Source organism: Gavialis gangeticus, unplaced genomic scaffold, assembly GCF_001723915.1.
Source record: "Gavialis gangeticus isolate Ggan-Ray unplaced genomic scaffold, GavGan_comp1, whole genome shotgun sequence".
NCBI classification, from domain to species: domain Eukaryota; kingdom Metazoa; phylum Chordata; order Crocodylia; family Gavialidae; genus Gavialis; species Gavialis gangeticus.
The window spans coordinates 24,783,148-24,795,066 of NW_017728996.1; the positions used below are offsets into that span (position 1 = coordinate 24,783,148).

The 11,919-nt window shown below is 40.8% G+C and overlaps 1 protein-coding gene across 2 annotated transcripts in view; it reads left to right on the top strand.

Moving 5' to 3' along the window:
* SECISBP2L (SECIS binding protein 2 like) overlaps window positions 1-11,919 on the top strand; it is a 47,960-nt gene that overhangs the window by 7,770 nt on the left and 28,271 nt on the right. For both annotated transcript variants that reach the window (XM_019504172.1, XM_019504171.1), the window contains exons 2-3: window positions 9,660-9,838; window positions 11,853-11,919. The exon at window positions 11,853-11,919 is cut by the window's right edge and continues 258 nt beyond it. In XM_019504172.1, coding sequence (XP_019359717.1) covers window positions 9,660-9,838; window positions 11,853-11,919 — 246 coding nt within the window. The remainder of the gene's footprint in view (window positions 1-9,659; window positions 9,839-11,852) is intronic.

Here is an 11,919-nt window from a genome sequence, read left to right on the forward strand (position 1 = left end):
GTATTGTTGCCCATTAGGGAAAATCCCACTTACATAATTGTTTTGCACTTGTGCCTTTTTTGAAAAGATCTCAAAGCACTTTTAGAAATGTTAACTACTCACAGAGGTATTGTGAGTCTTAAGTTGGCAGGTTTTTTTTTTCTTTTGATGTTAAAGCACACAAATTTAGTGACTACTTCAATATCACCCACCAAGCCAGTGACAAAACTTGGAAAAGAGCTTTGTATTCTGACTTCCCATTCCTTCCTCTGTCTGCTGTGTTACATTGTCTTGCCTAGGATCTGGATTTGACTCTTACACAATCACATTTTTCTCTCTGTTTTTTTTGGATTTCCTCCATTGTTGGCAAGACCTACAAAATGAAGGGAAAATGACCTGGATAGCCTTGGCATAAAATAAACTTGAAGAAAGAGAAACATTTTCCTCCATTTTTCAGTTATAGTCATCTTAAGTGTTGAAACTTTCAAAAAGAAAACTAACACCAGAAATGTGAATTTTAAATTGTTTCCCTTTTGAAATATTTTTCCTGCATAATAGCATGGCTGAATTCTGATTCTGAGAGTCTTTGGATGAAAGGAAACAGAACACACTTGCTGAATGACCTGGTATAGTCGTGCTTAATAATTTTTAAATTTCCCATTTGAAGAGTTATTGCTGTATCTGGCCAAAGCAGCACTGCAGTAATGTATTTTTACAGCATTGCATGTGTATTTGATGGTTATCATCATGCACTGTGAAAATGTTCATCACAAATGAGATGTAGAGGATCATGTCACCAAAAAAAGAACCAGTCAGTCTTTCAAAGCATACCAGTTGCAAAAGTGAAATGGGTTAAACATTTTTACCTGCTCTGAGATACTGACTGCTTAACAAACTAAACTAAACAGATCCATGTTCTGTTTCCGTAGATGTTGTAGAATTTGAAATGATATGCATGCATGTGATTATAGATTTCAAATATTGTAATTCTATAAATGTACATTCCTTGGATTTAGTACCTTATTGGAAGAAGGTGTAATGATTGAAGAGTAATGTGAGGAGAAATCACTTAACGTAAATTGCTTAAATGTAGCCCAGAATATCTGAGTCTGATGGGACTACATTGAAAATCCTAGTACCAGGTCTGTTGGAGTAGAACTGTATTCTTCGTAGTGTTAAAATGGCTGATACTGGTGCTATCCAGTTAGGCTGCATATTTACCATTCCTTGCCTATCTGTCATATGGAAGTCAACTAATTATAGTAACAATGATTCCCATGTTTGCAGTGTTGCTCTTAAAATAGATTAAATATGACCTGTCTGCATAGTGAAGTTACTACTGGGCATTTGAAACGCATTCAGGAGCAAAATTTTAAAAGTTGCTTAAAAATAATTTGAGAGGCCAAAATCTTCTTGGGGTGAAATCTTTAATTGTACCAACTGTATAGTTGGAATAAAGTTAGACAGACGTTTGACTGTAGACATTGTTCATGAGGTCTGAGGAGGGACCTCAAGTTTCTTCAGACCTAATGAAGAATGTCTTGAAAGCTTATCTTACCTCATCCCAATCATGCATTTTGTCAATAAAAGATTTTTTGCCCCCCAAAATCCTTGCCTTGCGTAATTTGTCAACCATAATGGCTACAATACCACTCGCTGTCTACCATAGCATCATAAATTTTAGAAGCTGTCGTTATCTAACTGTGTTTTGTAACCAGACTTCTTGTTTCCAGACTTACACATAGCAAAACAGCCAACTTTATTTTCTTTCTCTGAAATGTAACATATGCATCTCTTTTCTCACATTTAGAGATGTTTTTACACCATCTACAGTGTTAGTTTTGCTCTCTTAGAAGACAACAGAGATACCATTTTAACAGCAATACTGGAAGCTGCTAACTTACAATGAACAAAAACTTTTCTAAGATTAAGTGTACAGTGCTGTAACTATAGGACAGAGTTTACCAGTCTGTTCCTGCTAGTGTCATCTTCTGTCTTTGCAGCTGTTGATGACTACAGTAGCTTTTATACAGAAGACAAAGGGTCAATTCAGTATATATGCTGTCTTGGAAGAGTTGTAATTGTTTTACTGAAATATATAATGTGCTGCTGCAAAACATTTTCTCAGAACTTTGTTGCAAAAATGTCTCTTTAAAATTAAAAACTACAACATTAAAAACTTTTTTATAAGAAATGTTTCAACTAACAAGCAGTTCATTTATCAATATAGTGCTGCAGTAAAACTTCTCTTATTTCTAAATTAGTTCATTTCAAAACCAACAGACAGTTTGAATAAAACTTGCTTTTGTGCAGAAGGATGTGAAAACATGAAAAAGTTAAATTTTAAAATGAGATGAGGCTTAAAGTCATGTTATACATGCACTGTTTTCTGTATCTTGCTTTATGAGAAGCTATTTCTTTTAATTAGCTATTTAAGGTCTTATTGCATTTGTTGATGTTGGTGTCAAAACAGTCACTAGCTTCAGGTAAATGACAGCACCTAGAACCCTGGCGGGGGTTGGAACTCCATGGTGATAGGTTTGGCTTGTACTACTTTTTGTACAAAAAAGAGTTGGTATGTCTTCTGCCTTCAGAAATTTATTTAGTATGGATTTCTCATGGATAATACCTATACACAACTGGACTAAAATGAGTATTTTCCTAAATTAATTACAGATGCACAAATGTTGCACAATTCTTCATAGGTGCAGGTAATTGGTGAGAGAGACTAGATAGATACACGCATGCACTTGTACCAAAAGATAACATTAGTATTAGGACACATTGAGTTGTGTAAGGGAACTCTGACCTAAGATTAGGTTCTTAAGAACCAAATGTGACGGGCTCATGAAATGTGCAAGAAAAAGAAATGTAATTTCTTAATACACCTCCCCATACCAAGCCAGGTCCCTTGGCATTTTGGGGCATGCTGTTTTCTTTAATATAGCCCTGTATCCTTTATGTAGTACATGTTGACAAGGGAATCTGAGTGGATCAAGTGCATATTAGCTAATTAACTATCACCACAATATAGCAATAACTTCTCTATTATTCAGTTAACATTATCCTTCTAGAAGTAAAATGCCATACAATGTAATGTCCATCCAGAGTTTATTTTTAAAAATATTTTTTTCTGGAGGACAAACGTTGTTTGAGACTTGAAGCTAAATTTAATAGTGCAGTTCTAAAGAGTGCTTCGTTGTAGTCAACTTAAAATCCAATCCATCCTAGCTTTTTTTTGCCTGTTTGTTTTCTTTTGAAGAAGGAATGGAAGCAGAAACAGGAAAATAGGAGGACCACTTTAAACCTTTCCACTAATGACATGCTATATCCCAAATGTCTTGGATGAAATTTAAAGCCACCCTTTTCTTCACAGTTGTAACAGCAAGTTGGATAAAACTTGATCTTGGAAACCTTCCTCCTAAGAAATGTCACCAAGTGTTCTTGAAATTTTAATGTAGTATAGAAAACCAGAATAACTGTACAGATATCTTAACAGAGTGAGGCATCTTTTCAGTTGTTCATGGAAATGAGAAATGTTACCTTAGTCAGTGGTCTCTCTTATCTTGAATTAAGTTATATTTGCTATAGTGGTATAGTTTTTTATTTTAATTTTTTTTAATATAAAGCACAATGGAAAGTGACACACTGTGGTGGAGGAAAAATAATAGAGAAACCATCTTAATGACAGACTGCTCAGGGACTTAGTATTAAAGAATGATCTTTATATTTCCATATTTCCCAAAACACTGTTGGGGAAGAAATGCACAGATTGATAAGACATGGTGTACATTGGACTAAAGGCCAAAGTGCTTGGCATTCTTAAGGTATATCTACATTACAGCAGCTGCTTTGACATACATGATTTAACTTTAACTTAGCTAGATCAGGCATTGATAGCTGTGTGGCTACACTAGGACAGAGTTCAACAAGGGCTGGCTACCTGAGTTGTTCGTCCGACTTCTCAGGCAGGTTCTGCAGCTCACAGAATTCCATGCTGTTGTGCATTCACTGCTAGTAGTGCCTGAACTAGCTCCTTGAAGTTGGGTGGACTCTGTCTGCCTGAGCTGCAGTCATAGCAGTGACTACAGCATCAACTTATCCTAAAACAATTATTTCAGGTGCATCACAGTGCACAGATTCACTGAACAACTGGCTGCTGCCTATCTTTTCTGTTCAATACTTGAAAAACATTCTAGGCATTATTTTGCATTGTGGAAGTTCACTAGTTTTTAAGATTCCTAGTTTGGATGAAACAAACAAAAAACTTAGTTCTGCCTCTTCTTTTGCATTATTAACCCTTAGGTTGATTTAGAAGAGTACCTGGTTGGTTAAACCAGAAAAGTGAGAGCAAGTCAGGAGGGCAACCAGGAAACAGTGCTGACTTGAGATTGTTCCTCATCTGGATGACAAATGACTGAAAATTCCCATTTACACTTCTTGCCGGCATTCAAGGACTTCCTGTCTGAGCCCAAACCCATGTGGTATATTATTGAGAAAAGGTGACATTTCAGATTGGGACAATAACTTAGAATTCTCTGGCCATGCATATGGGCCACATACTTGTTTCTAAGTGGCTTACTCTGACATCATAACTGGCTAGCTATGTGAGAGCTGAAATCCCTCCAAGCATGTAAACTGCTTTTTGTGGGAAACCCAGTAGTTGGGGTGAATTTGATGCTAAATTAGTTAATTTCAAAACCAACAGACAGTTTGAATAAAGCTTGGTTTTCATTATAGCGAAAAATGAAGATTCCCTCAGTATGGAAGGATCTTTGTGTCTGTCTGTGTTTATGATTCCTGTTATTGTTGTATCCAAGTAATTAAAAAAAACTAATTGATTTACTCTCATGATATTTGTGCAGCCTCATTTTGCAGCTGCTAAACTGAACCTTTACGAGTTTAAATAATAAATTTTTGGTCAAGCAGGGTGTTGTCTCCCATCTTCTAGGCCATCTTCTAGGCCAGCGGTCACCAACCAGTGGATCTTGATCTCGGAGCCTCTTGCGGTAGATCCGAGGTTTGTGTGGGGGGCTGAGTGCTCGCATGCATGCACGTGTGCACCCCAGCCCAGCAGGTCAGTCTGTGGGGGAGGGAAGGGATGGGGGCTAGATCGAGGCCTCGGCTGTGAAGGACAGTGCCGCAGAGGCAGGAGCAGGGGTAAGTTGAGTGTGGCCCCGGCTGGATGGGACTTACCTGCTGAGGAGGTGCACCCCCAAATAATTTTTTCTCCCTTTGCCTCAATCTGTGTCCCATCCCCCCCCCCCACTTACCTGCTGGACAGGGGTGTGGGGTAGTGGTGGCACATGGTAGATCTTGGGTTGCTTTTAAGTGCCAAAAGTGATCTCCTACTTAAAGGTTGGTGACCACTGATCTAGGCTTATGCCCTAACCATTCTCAGGTTTCCTCTGAGCTGTAGCAGAGCTACTGTGGCTTTCAAGGGTGCTGTGGGGTGCTGCACAATGTTTGCAAACATCATTCATAAGATAAGCCCAGAATAATAGGAACCCATGGTGTTAAAAGCATCCTGCTTTGTTGTGGTTTTGGGGTTCTGTGCAGCAGAAGAACTGCTCTATTATTTTTCTGCACTCAAAAAATGAGTAGGCATTTTCTGAAGGGAGCTTTGAATCTAAAAAGGCTGAGAACCAATTCTCTAGATGGAACATGCTTGGCCGTAGTTGCATAGCATGGAAGTGCTTGCTCATCTGTAATGCAGACCCTGCTGGACCACATGGAGTGACTTTTGGGTATTGAAGTTCATAACGTAAGCACTTCTGAGAATGGCCACCTTTATTTAGTCATTAGGAATCCACTGCAACATTGAGTCATGTCTTTAATGTGTTGAAACATTGGTTTTCTAGTTCTAGTTAATATCCTTACTATTGTCCAAGTACTCATGCACTTTTATGCTCCTCTTACGTTTTCTGCTAAAACTTATCCTGTGCTATTTTTCTTAACTCCACAGACAGTTGATATACTTGGTAAGCTAGCTTGCCTGAGCAGAGCCAACCGTGTGGGTTTCATTTGTTTGTGTGTGTTTTGTTTTTTCCAGTGATGCATTGGTGCTTTCTTGGTGCAAGATTAAAGAAACTGGAGATAGAGACGTTTCTCAAACAATGCACTGAATGAAAGATGTTATGCTGTGTTTTGCATCCATTATTTAACTTGTTTTTAACACTCTTCTGAGCTTAGTTAAGTTGATTCTGTGTGGATTGCCTGTCTGGTGCACTGCAGAAACGGTAAATATACTTGATTCTTAGTGGGAGAGTTGTGGAGACTTGGCACTCAGCTGCCCCACTGCAAATGGCCACTTTGACCTAGTGGTTGTTGCACTTCAGAAACTTCCCCCACGTCATGAAAGTAATCTTGAGTAAGCCAGCCAGATAAACATGGGCTTAATATGTAGTTGTTTTCAGAGGATAATCTTTCGAAGAAGGAAGAGGTTGAACTTTTATGGGACAAAGTTAAACTAATTAGACAGAACCAGTTAGAAATGTGGTTACACTGGACTTGGTGGTTAACCAGGAGAGAGGAATTCTTGATTTTCAGAGCTGACAGAGAAAGAACTAAAAAAAAAACCCGAAAACCCCCTATTAAATACCCATAGGCATGTTTAAATTCTCTTCCTCTTGTATGTCATCAGGAATAGCTGTAGCACACTGTGTGGTTTCTCTGTTACCTGGACTACTGTGACCATAGATAAGAGTACGTTGCATAGCACTTGTATTTGCTTAGTTTAGAAATGTCTACATTGCTCTGAGTTTCAAACTCTATAATAAGAGGGTCTGCCTCCAAATTACTAGCAGTTTTTAAAATTTTGATTATAAAAACTAGCAGCTTGCGGTTGGCAATGAAATTAATGTCATGGCTTCAGTATATTTTAATGATTAAGATAATACCTACAGCAGCTCTAAAGCTCAGCCTAAAATCTACCACCTTCTCTCTCCTCTCTTCAGTCACTGCTAAGAACGTACATGAATGCAAAATTATTAAGGTTCCTGTGCAAATGCAGTTTGCTCTGAGTGTCTCTGCCGTTGTTCCTCACCCAACAATCCTGGGTGTTGGTCACATAGGGTGCAGGCAGTAGTGAACTTTTCAACCAGTCTGGCCCCTGACAGTGCTCTTTTTTAAGTGGCCAGTTGTGCAAAAAAATTAAACCTGGTTAAATCAGGTATTGCATTAAGGCACTCAAAAGCAGAACACCTTAAGGAACTTGTGTTCCCTCTGGGGTTAACTTACTTTTGTGAGGGGCGCAGGGTTAGGATGGGGCTACCAGCCCAACACCCAGCCCCCATACTGTTGTGGTTGTGCGGGGGAGAGAGAGGGGGAGAAGGAGAAGGAGCTCCTGGCTGCTGAATGGGCAGAACTGAAGGGGAGGGGGCAGGGAGTGGGGGCCCTCTCTCACCTTGTAGGGCCCCCTATCCCGAGCTGCCCTGGCTGGGATAGGGGCTCTGTTCACCACACCACACCCCTTTTGGCCATTCAGCTGCTGGGAGCTCTGTGCTGCCTGCTGAATGGCCAGAGCTGGGGTGGGGGGAGGGAGGAATGGAGCCTCCTCGCCTCTTGAGCCCAAGCCAGCTACCCTGGCTGGGGTATTGTGGAGAGCAGTTGGCCCTGCAAAGGGAGGGGCTCAATTTCTTACTCTCCAGCATCTCCGGCTGCTGAATGGCCAGAGCTGGGGGATGGGGGTGGAACAAAGCCCCCTTGCCTTGCAGCTCCCCCTCCCCCCCAGCTACCCCAAATGCCCTAGCTGGGGGGGGCCCTGTTCCCTGCCCCCTCCTGCTGAGTTCTGGACATTCAGCGGCCAGGAGCCCCTCCCCCTCCCTTGCTGACAGCTCCAGAGCTGGAGGGGGATGGGGGGGGGAGCAGGGCTGAGAAGAGAGCAGATCAGCAGCCTTCTGGGAAGCTGCTGGAGCACCTCTGCCTGCTGGCCAGGGCCAGTGCAGGCTGGCTGCAGCCCCCGCTCACCCCCCCAATAGGTGAACATCTCTTGGGTTGAGGAGGAAAGGGGAGCATCTAACTTATGGTGGTTTATGTAAAGTGCCCTGAGTTGTAATAGGGGCGTGATGTCTGTCTGTGCCCATACTGGTGGTTGTGCAGCAACCTCTTCACTGTGTATGCTAGATTGATTCACTTCCTTGCAGAAGAGGGCCTTGATCTTGTAATAGATTAAGGTTTAACAGCTCTTCAGCCAGTGGGCATACTGGACAGATAAATTTAAGTCCTTAAAAATAAGTCCTATTCATTATATAAAAAAAAGGCTTTTTCCCTCCACTTTGGAGCTATAATTATTCATGTCCCTTTTGGAATTGTTTCATTTCCCTTCCCTCCCACTCCTCCCCCCCCCACACTGCTCGCATGTATTTGCCTCTTGAACACTGCTGTAAGGAGGTGGGGTGTAATCTCGGGCAGTAATATTTAAACTGCACCTGAATAAACTTGTTAGTTAATGTCAGTCAGGACATGCTGGTCAGAGGTGTGAGCAGGCAGAGCTAGCTTGACATTTCAGCAGTCTCATAACAGTTGTTGATTCTGGTGAGTTGTGCTACAGCTAAGGCTGTAACGTGTGTCCTGCACTTCACACCTGCATGCTGAGGGGCCTATGAAAAAGAACACTGCCTGTTGTGCACGATGCACTGCATCTTGGCATTATTATCAATTAACAATGGTTTTTTCTTCAAAATAACATAGTATGACATTTTCACACATCATCTTTCATCTAATCTTCGTGGTGGAGCTTGATAATTTTTTAATGCATTAGAATGTGTGGGTAGAGAGTAATTTTTCTTATAATGCCCCATTTACATTAACAACAGAACTGTTGGCCTGGATCTGTTTTAAAGGCTTTTCGTTAAAGATTGTCTCATTGTGAAGTCTGCTGTGTTAGTCCATTTGTTTTTATATCATCTGTGTATTGGTTTCAGTCGAAGTGCAATTATAAAAGCTCCACCTATATCCATCTAGCCTGCCTCCTCTGCAGTATCTCCTCTGCAAGCATCTATAGTGCTCTCTTAATTAGTATTTATGTGGAGATTTGAAAATGCAAAGGATGATAATAAATGACAAATGTTGTTTCATGACAGGACCTATGCTTGCTACATCCTTCCAGTCAACATCACAACTGCCTTCCAGATTCTTCAGAGCATTACAGAACTCTTTCTGTACACTTAAGCTTATTGTTCTTGTGACTGAGTGAACCCCCAGACTCCAAATTCCTCAATAGAAATCCCCTGCTAAATGAAGATGAGATCATTTATTTATAATCCTAAAATGGAAAAGGGGGTGAGGGGAACTTCTGGTTCATGGCATCCAACTTGAAGTTGCTATAGTCCCAAATAAACAGCAGAGGAACAGGAGTGGAGGCAGCTCACCTTTTTCCAGCTGTCCTCTCCTCCCTTGCTGCATACGCGCACACATTACCAGTTGAGGGGTCTCCTCAAAGTTTGAGGAGTCATAATGAGACTAATGTTACTTTTAAAGCCTACACAGGTTTTAGAAGTACAACTAGTAAATATCTGAGATGCCTTACCTATTTAAAGGTCTCCATCTCAGATGACCTGAATTAAGGGGACCTCTTAATGCTCTGTAAGATCACTGGAAACATGTTAATTTACTTAAGCCTTGATAATGTCTAAAATGTTCTATGCTGTGTCCTAATGCTTTTTTTTTTCTTTCTTAAGAATGTCAAACTGTCAGCTGAAGTAGAACCATTTATTCCTCAGAAGAAAGGTCCTGATACTGTAATGATCCCAATGGCGCTTCCTAATGACAGTGGAGGTATTAGTGGAATGGAACCAACTCCTATTCCCAGCTACCTGATTACTTGCTACCCATTTGTACAGGAAAATCAGTCCAACAGGTAATTTGTGGAAGTCACTCTGGCTTTTAAATATAACTTATAAGTTTTCAAACTTTTGACACAATTTCAAACAATCGAAGAAGGGACTATAAACTTTTTACCTTAACATCCATCTGTTGGTGACTTTTAGAACTTTCTTATTATAGTTGATCTTTTCTTTAATAGATGAGGAAATGAAGTCAACAGCTGAATATTTCCTCCGCATTTTTTTCCTTTAATCCACTTCATTCTTAGCCTCCTTGTTCTATTTGTCTTCTGCCCTGTTCAGAGGGCTGCCTACAGATCCTTCTTGAAACTATTTGCTCTACTCTTAAACTTGCCAGAGCAGTTAAGTGATCTGACTTTTGAATTGAATCCTGCCACCTTTAATTTGGATCTAATGGATCTAATTTAAACTAATTTGGATCCTGATGTGGTAGACTGGTGTGCAGCTAGTGGTCGGAGGCCAGCCCATACTCTTTATTTGTCCACAGTAGTATGCACATGGGATTAGGGCTAGAAACTTTATTCTAGTCCCAGTTCTGCCATTTGTTGCATATGTAGCCTTAAAGTTAATTATTTTCTCTGTACCAGTGTTCCTGGCTTGTACTTCTCAGGAAAAAGGCTTAATTAACAGTTGCATGGCACCATGACATTCTTCAGAAATGTATACGCAGTAGCATTTCAAATAAAACATTTCCTATATGCAGAACTAGCTATTGCAGATTTGCAAAACTGCCAGGAATCTTTTCCCTTAGGTTTTCTTTTGTCGTAATGTGGACATAGGCTATAAACGCATCATCCTTGGAGCAGGATCAGCTGTGCCAGGATGTGCCCACTTCATTTGGGTGATAGTGAGATCAGCTTATTTGGAGTAACAGATGTCACCCACTATCCTACACGGGTTGGTTCTGTCCTGCTCCTGGGGCTTTAGGGACCCAGGGCTTTAGGGACCCAGTCCTTCAGGGCAACTGCAAATGGAGGAATTGACTTCAGGTGTCCCTCTGCAAATGGAGGAGTCCTGAGGTTCCTAGGGAACCCAGGATCCTGCATGCCCCAGGAATACCTTTGCAGGGGAGTTCCTGGGGTATATAAGATTGGGCTCTTGAAACCCCAGGAGTGCGTGTCCATAGTGGATGGGGAGTATGGAAAGCTCTGGACTTCATCTGTTCTCTTGCTATAAAGCAACAGATGTCAGCTGCAAAAAAAAATGATGCACATTCTTACTACCTATTGTTACAGCCACAATTCCAGGCCTCTGTGGCATGACAAGAGGCATGGGTGTCTCTCTGTTTGCTTGGGCTTTGTGCTGCCATAAAAGTTGTTTTTATGGTAGCACAAAGGCGATGTCCATTTTCAGTCCTAATCTTGCACTCTGAGGTCAGTGACACACCTATTTCTCTCAGATTCTGGGCAGGAATGGAGTTGAACACGTACTTCCTGGGGGATGTTTTGGTGGTATGCTACAGAAGAAAATGGGGGATAGGCCACAGTACTTCCTCTCAGTGCTTCAAGGACTAGAGAATTAGGTAGAGTGGTATGTCACTGGAGTAACATATGCTCCTGAAAATCTGTGTTAAATGACCTAGGAGCTTTGGAGCAATGAGAGCTAGTGGGTTTCCCCCACTTATTTACCAAACAAGTCTTTGTCTGGGTAAACCAGTAACTGGAATACTGCTACTCCTAGAAGTTTACCATGTGTATTTCTGAGTATCTATTCATTTACTTTTTCTGGTGTGCTGAAATGATTGAATTAAAAAGCATGTTGCATTATGCTTCAGTTTAGTTTCAGCTGATATAGATAGGGGATGCGACTGTAAATATATATGTTGCTACACTTGCATTCCCAATCTCATTGTGCTCTGGGAAGTTCTAACAATTGAGTTAATGCTATTCAAAACTTGTTGTATGGACTCCTAGCTTTTCTTTTTTTCATTAATTTTTCTTCAGTAATATTTTTTTCTTCTGAATTATTTGTAAACTTGCTCCAGTTGTATGTGTAACTATTTATGAACTTTTTCTTTTGCTTTTACAGGCAATTTCCATTATATAATAATGACATCAGATGGCAACAGCCTAACCCAAACCCTGCCGGACCATAC